Below are 16,377 nucleotides of genomic sequence, written 5' to 3' on the forward strand. Positions count from 1 at the left end.
AAACAGAACATAATCATACTGTGTATATTATATTATGTAGGAACTGCAGAAAATAGAACATAATCATACTGTGTATGTTATATTATGTAAGGATTGCTGAAAACAGAACATAATCATACTGTGTATGTTATATTATGTTGGAATGCAGAAAACAGAACATAATCATACTGTGTATGTTATATTATGTGGGAATGCAGATAACAGGACATAATCGTACTGTGTATGTTATATTATGTAGGAACTGCAAAAAACAGAACATAATCAAACTGTGTATGTTATATGATGTGGGAATACAGAAAACAGGACATAATCGTACTGTGTATGTTATATTAGGTGGGAATGCAGAAAACAGAACATAATCATACTGTGTATGTTATATTATGTAGGAATTGCAGAAAACAGAACATAATCATACTGTGTATGTTATATTATGTAAGGATTGCTGAAAACAGAACATAATCATACTGTGTATGTTATATTATGTGGGAATGCAGAAAACAGAACATAATTATACTGTGTATGTTATATTATGTAGGGATTGCTGAAAACAGAACATAATCATACTGTGTATATTATATTATGTAGGAACTGCAGAAAATAGAACATAATCATACTGTGTATGTTATATTATGTAAGGATTGCTGAAAACAGAACATAATCATACTGTGTATGTTATATTATGTGGGAATGCAGATAACAGAACATAATCATACTGTGTATGTTATATTATGTGGGAATGCTGAAAACAGGACATAATCGTACAGTGTATGTTATGTTATGTAGGAAATGCAAAAAACAGAACATAATCAAACTGTGTATGTTATATTATGTGGGAATGCAGAAAACAGAACATAATCATACTGTGTATGTTATATTATGTAGGGATTGCTGAAAACAGAACATAATCATACTGTGTATGTTATATTATGTGGGAATGTAAAAAACAGAACATAATGTGTATGTTATGTTATGTAGGGATTGCTGAAAACAGAACATAACCATACTGTGTATGTTATATTATGTAGGGATTGCTGAAAACAGAACACAATCATACTGTGTATGTTATATTATGTAGGAACTGCAGAAAACAGAACATAATCATACTGTGTATGTTATATTATGTAGGAACTGCAGAAAACAGAACATAATCATACCGTGTATGTTATATGATGTGGGAATACAGAAAACAGAACATAATTACACTGTCCCAGTCATAACAATAGATGAGATGCATACGGTGTCTAGCATGCCAATAAATAAGGTGTGAAAATGACTGATAAATGCTTTATTGATTTAAAAAAAATGAAGAACATACAAATACATACAATTTGTTATATTCGGAATCATCATCATCATCATTTGTAATGCGTGTTTAAGTCAAGTCGCATGCGGTGTTAGATATGATATGAATATGATTAATAAATGCTATATTAATTTTTCAATGAAGAACATAAAAATATATACATCTTATTATAAAAGTCAGTTAAATCAAGCAACTTTACATCATGACAAATGCGTCCTTTATATAGGACTGTTGTATGTACAGTATTTAACAACATTTTTATAAATTACTGTTCTGATCGATATTTACATCTTCAATCTACATTACATATTTATATAAAGACTGTTATAAACGTATCCATGACGACACTGTACAGGTTCAATCTGATCTCTATCGCGCCGAGTACACCACAAAGACCACCAGCAGCAGTGATGTGACAATAGATGGTAATATGCATGCACCATCATCTGTAGACGATACGAATGAGTGATGTTACAATTATTATTAATCAGTTATGAATTAACATGTATCGAATGACATTTTAATCTTAGAGTATCAGTCAGGATCATGGGGACATTCAGTTCATGTGAGATAAGAAATCACTTTTAAACATCAAAAATTCGTAGCATATAAGCAATATAAAATGAGATTGTGTACTTGCTATCGCACTTGAATCAACCCCCCCCCCCAAAGATGGCGTTTTTCGGCTACATCAATCACCAAATTTATTATTAACATTAATTTGAAATCAGAATATTATTTTTCTCGATGCATCATTTGTTAATAAGTTCATCACATCTGCCGACGACGCAACAGGAAACTCTAATCCCGCATTAGTAAATAAGGACTAACCATCATATTAGAATTTGTGCGTAGCTTTCGCAGCCAAGTTTTCTGACAAGTAGTGCGGACTGAAGTTAGTATATGTGAGTAACATCAGTGGTAATTGCTACAAATCTCATGGATCATTAACGGAAGCGTGGATTGGTTGCGCACAAAGGCTCTTCAAGGCGCTGTCAAATTAACATTACTTTACTGTTATGTGGAAACGTTCGCCTTGCTGGATGTTCTGAAGCCGTTCAAATCTGGTATCAAAGTTGTTGTCAAATGGTTGACAAAAAACCCACGCCCAAATCCAAGTAGGGTAATTGGTTATTTTGCCCTTTGTTATCAAGATCTCGCCCGCACATTATATATTGACAAGTTTCTTTATTGAAAATGACAGGGAAAGAACAAAGATTTGGTTTGCATTTTGAACAAGTCTGTCTTTTAATTGTTTATATATTTGGCCATTGACTTCATCTTGGTATCCAAGATACCCTCAATTAAAATGTGAACAGATCCAGTATGAAACAAAACAAATATTTAAAATATGTATTTACTGACATGTCTCGTGACGAAAACGCCCATTTATAATAAAACATGATGTCTTATTTACCAGATTCGGCAGGATTAGGGTCGGTAAGGTCAACGCATTCTTCGCCCTCACAGCAGCAAGGACAAACATTACCGACGCATTCAATACCATCGATACAATCACAGGTAGGAAAAACTATATAAATCAACAGAAAGACATGTTGTTGTTGTATATCAGGACAGATATCGTAAAACTGAATAAGAATGATAGTATGCCAATATTCTATGAATCATATCACCACTACAATGTATTTGAGTACTTAGTGAGAAGATAAACGTGCGACACCAATAAAACTTACTTCGTTCGCAATGGTAGCCGGTAACTCCACTTAAACATACACAGCGAGTACCATCGCAAGTACCGCCATTTAGACAGTCGTCATCAGAAGAGCAGTCTGTTTCTGTTATGCAAATAATAAAATGAGGATATTTTAGTTGAGCTAGAACGGAATTTTATGTTTTTCAGCTTTTCTACTGTCGGCGTTGTTCTTTTGTATAGTCGACGGTAACGTCAGTGTTAGTAACACTATTGTCGAATTGCAATCAATAAGTTTGCTACTTATGCACTTATGCTTTTTATTATCAAGTTCATTTCAAGTTCTCTGTGTATGTTTTCCCTGTGCATTTTATGCTGATTTTGTCTTTTGGAGGATGTTTTATAGTACATACAAACGACGTAATACCATAACACCGCGAACAGTTGCCGAAACGCCATAGATCTTCTTTGAAACACCACGAACTTTTACTCAAAAACACCTACGAACACCTACGAACTCGAAATGCCACTATAAACAACAAGTGTACTTTCACGTTTTTGTTGTAATCTGGGTATTAATTAAAAGTCCATATTTTGGTACTGGTCTATATGATTAATATTAAGCTAATTACATATTGGATGATAGTTATTATTTGTTCGTCATTAGTGTTTTAAACCGTTATTCCTGTTATTCCAACTGCTTCAATCCACTTTATTGTCACTGCGACATAACAACAGAACCGAATCGTTGGCCGTCGAACTGTGACGTCATTCAGTTTGTTTACATATTTCCAATCAACATGCGAATGTCGTTTATTGATTAAAACTGGCTCATGTCGCTACAACAGCGTTGTCCGTAAAGTTGTTTTAGTAACGGAACATATACTTAAAACAAGCGTAGCGAACAACGCCCTATAATATCTTTGGGCGTGAACTAGCTTTCATATTCTTCATTTGGACTAGCTTTCATATCCTTCGGTTTGTAGAATTTGTAGCTGAAGTTGTCAGACTAGAATTTACCTGTTTCGCATAGATATCCACTGTAGCCGTCTGGACAGTTACAATATTTTTCGCCGCCATCATCTTCCAAACAGGTTCCACCGTTCATACAATCCAACGTTGGTCCACAAACAAGCATTTCTGCAAAAAAACGCAGTATCTTCATATTCAAGCTTGCATGTTACCATATTCACAGTATAAAATATGTGCTCCTAGTCTAATCGTCTTTCTATTATATTATATTTTGATAACTGCGAGTAATTTGGATATTTTTCAAATCATTTTGATCCATTTTAAGTTTCATGAACAAAAATACTATTTAGCTTTAAATTATAAGAAACCATGTTTTACCTGTTTCGCAATAGTCGCCAGTATATCCATCGGGACACTGGCAATAGTCAAACTCTGTGGGGTCGACGTCAGAAGTACACACTCCCCCGTTCAAACACCCATGTCCAATTTCAATGTCTACTTCACATACGGGTTCTATAAATAACATATTTCATGTTAAATTCTTTCACATGTAGAATTTTCAAAGAGATGAACATTCAGTAATAACAAAACTGGCCAAATCATCGCAAAATAAATGCTGAAGCTACGTTCTCTGGTAACGTTTTCCGAAAAAATGACACATACGGTAAATGATCATTCATCGTTGTTAAAACGAAAGTAGGAATTATCAAATTGACATTACACCTAGACTATGAATGACTCAGTGATACAACTTTATAGACGCTAAATATGGAACAGATCACAATGAATACAATATGCAGATGAAGTAAGTCATCCAGGATGTTGTAGTATGACCCTTTTGGTAATTGTCATTATGCAGACAGCCTTTTGGTCGGTAAACTTGTGTTAATAATTACACGCAACATATACAATAACACATAAACTTTGATGCTTTCTGTGAAAAGTTACCCACATAAGACATCAGTAGTCCTGCGAGATAAACTGAACCAAAATACAATACTTCAATGAAAATCATAAAATAAACTCTCCAAGCCAACACTAAGATTATATATCTGCTACTGTCTTCAACACAAGGATTGTGGAAATATTGTAATCTCGAACAAAACTTCTCACATACGCTTTAAGTTTACAGATTGAAATGATTGGGAATTTGCTTCTGACCCAGATATCTAACCGTAAGAGTTGTATTTGGTGTGACAGCGGCTTCAAATAAGATATACATGTGTGACGATATAGCTTTAATATAAAATTGAAAGATTTTCTTTTAGGAAAAATCTGTTTCATGATTACAATATCCATTAATTACGATGCCTGTCATCCCAAAACGTTCGATTTGACAGACATACATTACATAAATTGTTCTGGGTAGATATCCCACAGACCACACAAATCTGAAATATAGCTACACAAATACACGTGTAGTTACTCCATAGCATATACAGTGTTTGAGAACTAACGTAGTAAAGTAATTCAAAAATTACCTGGAACGCATGCTTCCCCTTCACAGCAGCATGGACAGATGACGTCATTCACGCATTCTATTGTATCAGAACAATTGCAGGTTGGAAAAACTGTATCAAGAAATTTATATTGTATTACTAGGCTGTTACGAATTTCTCATACATCACAGGGCGATATTATTGCATACGAATCATTGAGTCGTAATGTTCTTACCTCGCTCACAGTGGTAACCAGTGACTCCAGAAAGACACGTACATCGATTCGTTTCGTCATCACATGTACCTCCATTGAAGCAATCGTCATTAGATTCACAGTCAAATTCTATTAGACAAACCATGTCAATAATTAAAATAAAAGTAGTAGCAATACAACAAGTACTTTTCACGTATCTGCCTACCTATTTCAAATTATGTTCAATGTCAATGTTAGAGTCTTATCGATAATTGGTATTGATGATATTGGAATGTTTTCTTTCATACGTTCAAAGAATTAGACATGTTTAATATCCAGTGTCGAACGAGTTGCTGTTATCTTTTTATTATCACCAGATACAGTTACACTACGTATAGTATTATCCGTTTTGCAGTGATATCCAATCATGTAACCTTCAGTACAGTTACATTGGTTACACGTAAATTATCATAGTATCACTTGTTTCTTATATGTATCTAATGTAACTTGTAGCAGTTACATTTTTCGGTCAGTTAGTATGGTCGAGTGTTAGCGCATTCGTCTGCAGTGGCGAGGCGCTACGCCGTTTGTGCAAGTTCGAATTTTGTGTTGCACGTATAAACATGTATGTGAGTATTCGTTCATGCCTGTAATTATTCACACATCATTTATCATGTATTACTTGTATCCCATATTATCTAGTGTAGCAATTAATTTTCTGTACACTTAACTCATAGTATTAGCTGGTTTCTATAGTTACCTAGTGTAACCTGCAGAACAGTTACAATGATCAACAAAGGTCTCCAGTGTAACTTTCAGTACAGATACAGATGTTACAAGTAATTTGTATGACATTACCTGTTTCGCATAGGTATCCCGTGTAACCCTCAGCACAGTTGCACTCGTTTCCGGCCTCGCTTTCAATACATACTCCCCCGTTTAGGCACGGTACCGAGTCACTACAAACGAGCATCTCTGTGAAGTGAAATGAACCCAAAGTAAAGTTGTTAATATTAATATTATTATTATTTAAATTAGTGGTGTCGTTATGTGTTTTAAATATACTGGTTCAAAATACACTGAATACAATAGTTGACACATTGTATAAGGTTAATATACAAACACACGCATACCATTACAATATAAACCATCAGAATCGGAAGTAAATTTACGAATAAATACTTTTTTGAGGTAGTATGTTTTCTGTAAAGTCAGCGCGTCTCAGCTTACCTGTTTCACAATAATCACCGGTAAAGTCAACTTGGCAGGAGCAATACAGTGTGCTGTCGTGTGGATCCAACTCACAAACACCATTGTTTAAACATCCATGACCATATTCAGCGCCACCATCTTCACATACTTGACCTGTTGAAATGGAACCAAATACACATTTAGTGACAATAACAAATACAATGTGACAGTGCACAATACGTGTTAAAGTCTTCTGGACCAATCGGGAAGCTCCCCTACAGGACTTCATCGATGGCCACAAGTAGAATCAATGTTAGTTGTCCGAGATTTCACATAACACCGAAGCAAAGCAGACGAAATTCCAATATACAAGTTTTACTTAACGAGACATATTGACTGGCGGCTTCGGGAAATACTGTAAAAAAATCTTCTCACTGGCATTTCATTTGACTCTTTTGATGTTCTGAGCACTTTCACCGGGTTTTAAGTTTTCGAACTTGAGTTATATTGTTATTTTACATGCTCACGTGAATGTAATTTAGCGAATTTTATTTATCAACGGAAATAGTGCAATTACAAACCAGCGAATAATTAATACTTTTATAGTAGACTGATTTGTTGGATGAATCAAAATACCTGGGGGTAGACGTGTGTTATTGCCCCCATGGTCAGTCATTGTTAATGAGTTGACGTCAACTTTGACTTTTTGACTGAAAGTACTTCTTTTTTTCTAGAACTAAGATTCTCCGCTCTAACTAAATTACTTCAGAAAATCTTCGATCTGAATTGTAATTCACAAAATGAGCCCACGTGCACATAGTTTCATTATCTTGACTCTCGAAATAAATTGTTTAGTTACTTCATTACACGTAATACACTAATCGTTTTACACTCCGGTGACAAATTTATCACCATCGCTGAATTGATGTTTCAATTTAATTTAATTTATTTTAAAGCAACTGAATAGGTCAAGAACTCTAACTAGTAACTGATATTAGGTAACACGCTATGACACTCATCAAATTATTAACATTTGCAGTCCCTTTTCACCTTTAAACTGACAACTTATATTTCAGAAAGATCTTTGAGCTTTTGGTTGCACTTGTATTGCAAATAAACACTACGTTGTCATGGCAACCCGGTGTACTCCACGCTCATCTATCAATCATTTGTTGGTATTTCCACAGATGGTTGTTGTGGCAACACAACACGGTGGTTCTAAAACACCATTGTTGCGATAAACAAGTACTTGTCCACATTGAGAGATATTGCTCTGGAACAGCATTAATTGAAACAGCCATTTTGAATACATATATAATGAATATATAAAATTTGAACATAATCAGTCAAAGCATGTCAGAAATGTGGCTCTAGAAGCCCATTCATTAAAACAAAATGGCCGCCAGTCAGCCATTTTGCATCCAATCTGAAAAGTAAAATGAATTGTATCAGGAACCCGTAATGTCTAATGTATGTACCCGGTTTGAACAAAATCCAGCCATAAATGCCAGAAATGTTTTATATTTGATGATTTTTAGCACAAAAATGGCGATCGTCAAACCAATATATCTGTATATCTATGACATGATGTATAATGAATATTTAAAATTTGAGCATAATAAGTCAAAGCAAGTCAGAGATATGGCACTAGAACCACATTCATCAACTAAAATGGCCATTTTGAATCTTATCTGAAAATCAAAATGATGTGAATCAAGGTCCTACAATGTCCAATGTATATACCAAGTTTGAAAAACATCCATCTGTAAACAGTCGAGAAATACTTGATTTTGATGATTTTTCAGTACAAAAATGGCTGCCACTTGGCTATCTTGAATCAGATTGTGAAACAAATTGATGTGCATATGTATAATATTATGTGTGATGTATGTGTTTGGTCCAGGCATGTCTAAGATACAGGTCCGGACGCACGGACGCACGGACACGCGGACGCACAGACGCACAGAGGTCAATCCATAAATGCTCATTTTCGGACTGCGTCCGTACGGGGACTAAAAAATTCAGTAAGTCATAAATTCTGAAGAAATCTGGGTTTATTTACCTACAGGGCTTTTCAGTTCCGAACGGTATGTGAAATGTTATATATTCTCTCATAGAATGTATTTATTTATGTACAGAATTGAAGACATAAACAGTCCCGACGAACCAGGTTGACAGACAGCTGTAAAGTTTGAAGGTTACGACAGGACTTATAACACTTTCAAAAAGACAAAGTTTAAATTAAGTTAAAACAGTCAAATTTAAACTTTTGGAATTAATCATACTAAATTTATATGTACTAACTATTAATTTAAAAATATCTCTTTATAGACGTGCGGGGTAACCGAGATCCAAGACAACTCCAAGCAAACGACTCGTTGAGGTGTAACCTAGCGAAGAGTCCGTGTCTTGGAGTCTGGGAGTCGTTCTCTCTATCTTGTGGATTAACATTCTTCAGATGCTGACAAGATACAGATTGGACAGATTTATTGAACACCAACATAATCATGACAATGACAAACTTATGTACATTTTAAATTCGAGCGGTAAAGGGTATCTATATCACTGGTGCCTTTACGTGTAACTGACTATATCGAACATCAGGCCTTATGGGATTGGTCACACAAGAGAGAATTATGATTGGGTAAGAGGTCGGAGGCCGTTGTATGGGATTGGCGGCATAGGGGAGACATATGATTGCCCAAGCGGTTGAAGCCTGGGTCTTAAATTGTCACATAGCTCTGTTATTCCCATTGTAAACGGTCGAGTTGAGGGTCTGAATAAATATAATTGATTTCATGACAAAAATATTGATAAATCATAATAATCTCCTGATGACGTTGATAATTTGCCATATCTAAACATACCAGTTACTATGGGCAACCTAAATCCAAAATTGAAATTGTTATCATCTCCTGAATCAAAGTTGGACAATTACTTTGATATGAAATGAACTTGAACAAAACAAGTATTATCCTCCTCAGAAACGCAACTCGCCCAAGTAAATTAATAACTCCTTTGGTCTACTACCAAAGCAGTCAGGGTATTATTTTCTGACAGTTCAAGGCCTTGAATGTCAGTGCTGTTTCTCCAAACTGTTGGTATGTCAAATTGATGCGCGACCCTGTCAACCAACGTCAGCCAGATCCTGTGAGAAATAGAGGGACTGCAGATCATAACAAAGATTCCCCCTGTAAATCGTCAAAGTCGTAGATCTGGCAGTGAACTCGCGTAGGGTACAGGCCGGCTCATGTGTTTTGTGTTCAACCAAGTGAGATTCAAACTCGCGCCTACCGATACACCTATATGTACGTGTCGCATCGTATAACTGCTACAGGTTGCAGGTTGCGTCATATCAGTAACTATGTCGCATCAATCTTTGATAAATAGCCATTTTCCACCATGTTTTGTCAAGTGACCTGTTTTGACATACTACACGTATTCAGAAGAAACAACTAGACATAATGCTGAATTCAATTCATTGTAAAAATATCACAATAGCCTATTGTAGTTCACTATATAACGCTATGAAAGTTATGGTAGAACGCATTCAAACACGATGACGTGCGGTGACATTCTCACTTTTATATCCGACGTTAAAAATAGTTATACTAAGCCCCGAGTTCAGTCCTGTCCGTTGGTCTCTTTTATTTACGATACAGCATCTACTGACCAGGCCGGCAAGATTTACAGCGGCCAGTGCATACGACTGCACTTGAGATTTATGTCTTGTCTTCAAGTTGAAAGTAGTCACAGTGTTTACACTAAGCAATGGAGATTGTAATCATTATCGCTATTCATCAAAGCTTACAGGAATCCTGATAAAGTTTGAGTATTAACATTAAAATTAAAACACTCAGGGTACACAGAAGGACTGTCGTTTCGTCCCAGCCGTTATACCCCAGTGTCGCTTCACCCAAACACCGTTACACCCTAAAGGTATATCGTCCCAGTAACAGTTTGATCCTAAATGCTGTACTTTTTTTCACATTTTGTGTGATTTTATTGCAAGCGTTTCAAACTAACTGAAATTAATTTCTATTTCTATTGACGGGTTAGATTGTCAGATAATACATTGGTTGTATTAGTGGATTGCTTGAACAGATGTTTCAACTTAAAAAACATCCTACCATTCCATTTGTTAAGTACAAGATTAACAGCCATTTTCAATGCATATGTTACGGGACAATACTATCATACGACTGCGGAGAATTCCCAAGCGTCGAGAGAGAGAAATAGGGTGTATGACGATAAAAGATAGTCGTATGACATGACCTATTGCGGCTATTCAGACATCCATCTTCAACTAATTAACCGTGAATATTAGTTATACAAGATCGACTCATGACCACTCTTGAAACGTGGTATCACGGTTACTAAAACCGTGGTGGTATGTTCATTCGCGCTTTGATACAAACTGTCCATCCCATGGAGGAAATAGTTTAGTCCTGGCAGTGTGCATGGCCCTTGATTTATTTAAAAATATTGACTGGTACTGCACTAGGCGAAACAGCTTTGGAACAAAACCGCACTGGACGAAACAGCTGGGACTAAACAGCGTTGTGACGATACGACTCCAAACCAACACACACACATACTAGAAATTTACAGACGTGTGTTTACCACTTCGCATCTAAACAGTTCTCACTTGAAACTACTAACATTATATGGTACACTTGCATTAATAATTACCATTGATAATTACCATGACTGGCCCAGATCTCGGCCTCAGAATATTACATAAGTAGAATAACATACTCACCTAAAGTCAAAGTGAAGAAGAGAATTGATACAAAGGCTATAAAACCTGTGCGATGCATATTGTTAATCTAGAAGCTGGTGTCGTTATGGTATGGTCTTCGTTACAGCATACAAGTATTGAAACACGGAAGTAATTTGCATAAACCGTCCCACTCTTACTCTTTGTCCAATAGTTAACTCTTTTACGAGTCGCCGCAGTTGACGTCAGTGTTGTGTAGCCGATAACAGGCGTGGCGTGTCTTTTATTGAAAATGACCCTGTGGTCATATAAACAAGCGCCTTGATAGACTGGTATCCGTGAACATATAATTGCGTCTTAAACTAGTCTATATGGACCGGATACGGCTTTTGCGGCCCGAGGTCAAAGTCACCATATACCTTATAGGGCCTTTTAAAAATAAATGGCATTGTTTCGAACTACTGGACCTGAATACTGTAAAACTAGCTTTAGCTAGATGTTATTTTAGCTAATTTAGCTAATCCACAATATCGCTAAATTATGATGTCGCTAGAGTATATTCTCACAGTATGATTGTTGGCACTTTAGCTAAATTAAGATTCAGCTAATGCATGTAGATATTTCAAAGTGTTTTACAGAAAAAAGTAATATAGAAATATTGACCCGGGCTAAGGTCGATTTACAGATGTGTCGACCCGAAGGAAATCGTTTTAGCGAGGTCTGGGGATCTCCATTTACAAGTAGCTGTTTCATCACATCAATGGGTCATTTATATTGATATTCAATAATCTTTTCTAAAATGTCTGTCACATTTGAGATTTCTGTAAGTAACAGCTAGCTACGGACGACTGTCTGACATTTCAGAGGCCGCGATGTTTATACATGACGCGCGCAAACAGAACATTGGACTTAGGGCCAATGGGACCCTGGTCGGACCTAAATAAAACGCAATAAAATAACCACAACGGTGAATTAGCATTTTTTTAGATCAATCATAACGTCTGCGCAAGCGCAGAAGCCGAATCATTACGTCTTTGACTGCTGGTAAGTCAATATGCGAATATGTCGACCGCCAAATGCGCGAATCTGATTGGCTGTTAGGGATAGGCGGTATATATCATATACATTACAGGTCGGTCAATACAAGATATATGATATATGGAAAATAGTTATCGGTAATTTTTTTTTACTTGTAGGGTAATATCAATTATTAATATCTTCGATACCTATAGTGCAACACGTTACGACGGGTTCTCTTTGATTCTGTGTCCGTGCCGTCGCCATTTAGTAGACGAACATGAAATAAAGAACGATGCGTTGGATAGCGCAATTTTTCCAGAATCCCTCCTTGAGAGCACAATGGTCCCAGGCCACAGACATACCCCCCCCCCGCCCAAGCAGCACATGAAATACGTTTAACATGAAATACATTCACAAGTGGCGAAGTCAAAAGAAAACCAGACAGAAGCAGAAATTAATAAAATACAATAGGAGTAATGTCGGCGGGTCATCCATCTTAAATATAGCTGCACCCGATAGTTGAGATATTCTTGGCATGCAGATGAAGCCGACGAGTACAACTGTTATTAATTATCGCTACTAGACACATCATGATGGAGCCACTGGTGGCGCTGTACACAATCGAGACCTATTGAGGCGTGCCGTAGCTCACGTAGATTTGAGTGTAAGCCACAGAAACAGTTGTTAAATTTGGTGACCAGTTTAGTATGATAGAAAGCGTTTACAGTCTTCAAATAACTACAATAGACAGAGTGGGGGTCAAGACCGAATATACGTGATTCCGGACTTTCATCTAAATATTTTTTATTAATAACTTCACTTTCAAATAATATTTATGAGATATGTGTACGTCATAACCTCGTTAAAGGTTATTAGCATATTGTAGGTATTAGTATGCGTATACACAACCGTGCGTTCACTAACCCTACACTGGTATTTTGAATGACCCAAATAGTGTACATGTTGACTTTCAAACCGCAATTCGGGACAATGTGGCGCCAACATTTGTTGCTAGTGACATATGGACCTATCAATATCTCGGGCCTTCAAACACACACTAAGACACGAAATATTGATACTACATTTTGGTATCAATTGACGTCAGATCAGATTCGAGTATTTTATGATGTGATGGTTGCTCCCCGAAAAAATGTTGGGGCGCCCCCAAAAATCAAGCTGAAACCCTTTGTGTTATGTTATGTTATGTTATGTTATGTTATGTTATGTTATGTTATGTTATGTTATGTTATGTTATGTTATGTTATGTTATGTTATATTATGTTATGTTATGTTATGTTATGTTATGTTATGTTATGTTATGTTATGTTATGTTATGTTATGTTATGTAAGTCAGCAAAATTTTCCCCTCAAAATGCAGGAAATAGCGTTTCAGAGGGTCAGATTTCAAGATTTTTTAGGGGGAGCATGCCCCCGGACACCCCTAGTAAGGTCGCGCCTTCGGCGTGAGGGCCGCTGATGAGCAGATCTAGCCCCCCCCCCCCCTCCCCCATCGTGCGCCGTCTCTGTACTACAGGAATTCAAACATGACATGGCAGGATTTATCATAGTGAAGACAAATATTATATTATAATCGATAAATCGTCGTAAATAAATACAGGATCTGCATAATATCAAACTCGTAACATCATATAACCCCAAAACCGATCAGAGGCATTGTGTTCGAGATAGGCCAATGGGCAGCGTGTCTGTCACATCGCCCCCTATGGGCGAACTTCGAGTTTAAATCCAGCTTCATGGTTTATTCTTAGGAAAGAAAGAATAACTAAATAAAAAAAATAGTGTAGTAAAACGTGGTCAGTTTTTCATCTCCGATGTCACATGATTTATATGTAAGTTCCAAGGCGATCATTGAGAAAAAAATGCATATAGAAGTCCTAGGACATTTATGAGAACAATGAGATTTGACTTGAGGATTTAACTCAGACACAGAGACAGGACCTGATTCAGAGTTTATTTACTTGCAAGCCCTGCAGATATAAACTTTTGACGTATACAATCGTTGTCACGTGATATGCACGGCAATGTACCTGAATATAGTATTTTCTGTTCATGCAAATATACCTTCCCACTAACAGCAGTTGGGCGAAATAGTACGTGCATATATTTCGCGTTTTCGTCACCAATCGCACATCGTATCCGCGCAGTTTCAAGAGTAACAGTCCCACTTATTCCCATCACCTTGTAAATGTTGCTACTAGAAACAACACTTTTATTCGTTCCATTAATTATACGTCACCTGCGCATGCGTCAGATAGCCATAGCGTGTCATTGTTTACAAACAAGCGTCTACCTATGAGCCTTTGCGTTTTAGCGTGTGTTGTTATCGTCGCTTGGAACTTAATTCCTGCGCGTGCGCAGGTGACGACCCTCCCGCTTTAAGATTACTGTACTGGAAATCTGAAAATGTTTTTTCAACGGATGGCGTATCAGTAATATCAGTATCCGCTTTAGTACTGCCAAATGAACACTTGAATAAATGTATCAGTCAAAACACACACACACTTGATAACTAACGAAGCATTGTTGATAAAAAACAAACATACAGAAATCATAACACTCGTGAATAACAGTATCATAGTCAAACAAACCGCTGATTCAGGTACACGCTCAGTGTTCGGTTTTATCATACAGACATTTTAAGTACGCCTTTGAAAAGGTTCATTAAACAGTTTTTACTTTTTAGGCGAGTACTTTCCGTACCAGATGTGTGTTTTATGAGCTTACTATTAATCTCAGACAACTACTAGTAATAATTGTCTGAGTATTAATCAAATCTCCAATTAATTAATTAGTTAATTAATTGAGCGATTAATTAATTAATTGGAGTTTTGATTAATACTCAGACACCTATTAGTTGTCTGAGATTAATAGTTAAGTAATTAATTATTCAATTAATTTATTTATTTATTATTATTCTGAAAATTATTAAAGAATGTCCAATACGATTTTCTGAATGATTGTCAATATTGTTGTCTCGCTAAATGTATCATTCAATACATATGTGGAACAGTAAGTATTGGTCATTTGTCGTTTCAGTATTTGATATATTTATTTCAGCTATTTTGTATTAAAGGACAATGGTCGTCGCGCTGCGCATGTGCGACATTTGTCTTAATGAACACAATCCAACGCGCTCTCCTAATAGAAATCACGAGTGCAAGTTCTTATCTAGGCGCGACGTACACTATGTACCGTCGGTGACTACTTCGATACCTTGGTAACGTCTCATTTTGTACTCGTTCAAGTTGATCTGCGCAACAGCCACTGTCGCCATCTTTGTTTATAAGATAACTTTATTCTGATTGACATTATTCTTTCTATAGAAGATGAACATAGTCAAGTGAAATAAAAAAAAAAGTAAAAACGATAATCAAAAAATTAAGATAACAGATTAATTAAAAGGCAATTACAAGGTAGTACAGAATCAGGTGTTTTATTAATACACACCTGTTTGCATTATAAACACACCAAGCTTAATGTGGCAGTTTGTCATAATGTAAATAAATTTATCGGGATAATCCATTGAAGTAAAATTAGGATTATCCTTATGTAAGTCTGTAAAAAGTATCTGCCTCATTTTATTGTGCTGTGGGCAGTCCATAATGTAATGGTACTCATCCTCAACTGAGTTATTGTCACATCTTGTGCAGATTCTGTGTTCCAGTTTTGTTTTTGGTCTAGTATACCTCCCTTTCTCAATCATAAGCTGATGGTCACTAATTCTTAATTTACAAATATATTTTCTATATTTTGAATTATTCACATCCATCAAATACTTTTCCATTTTGAAGTTTGTTTTAAACTTCCTGTAGGTGCGAAGTTTGTTGAGCTCTCCTGAATCAGATTTTTCTAAATTAATGTCACTCT

At 36.1% G+C, this 16,377-nt stretch overlaps 1 protein-coding gene across 1 annotated transcript; it reads right to left on the reverse strand.

The window, feature by feature from the left end:
• Positions 1–1,270: 1,270 nt before the first annotated feature.
• LOC100374622 (protein lin-12-like) lies at positions 1,271–11,629 on the reverse strand. The gene is made up of 10 exons (XM_006815998.3): positions 11,512–11,629; positions 6,789–6,923; positions 6,417–6,533; positions 5,601–5,708; positions 5,408–5,497; positions 4,305–4,439; positions 3,975–4,094; positions 2,998–3,099; positions 2,721–2,834; positions 1,271–1,749 (listed from the first exon to the last, which is right to left on the reverse strand). Exons 1-10 carry the CDS (start codon positions 11,567–11,569, stop codon positions 1,673–1,675), a joined length of 1,056 nt encoding a protein of 351 aa, XP_006816061.3. The 5' UTR covers positions 11,570–11,629; the 3' UTR covers positions 1,271–1,672.
• Between the last annotated feature and the right edge of the window lie 4,748 nt (positions 11,630–16,377).

Source organism: Saccoglossus kowalevskii, chromosome 11, assembly GCF_978046115.1.
Source record: "Saccoglossus kowalevskii chromosome 11, keSacKowa6.1, whole genome shotgun sequence".
Lineage (NCBI taxonomy): Eukaryota > Metazoa > Hemichordata > Enteropneusta > Harrimaniidae > Saccoglossus > Saccoglossus kowalevskii.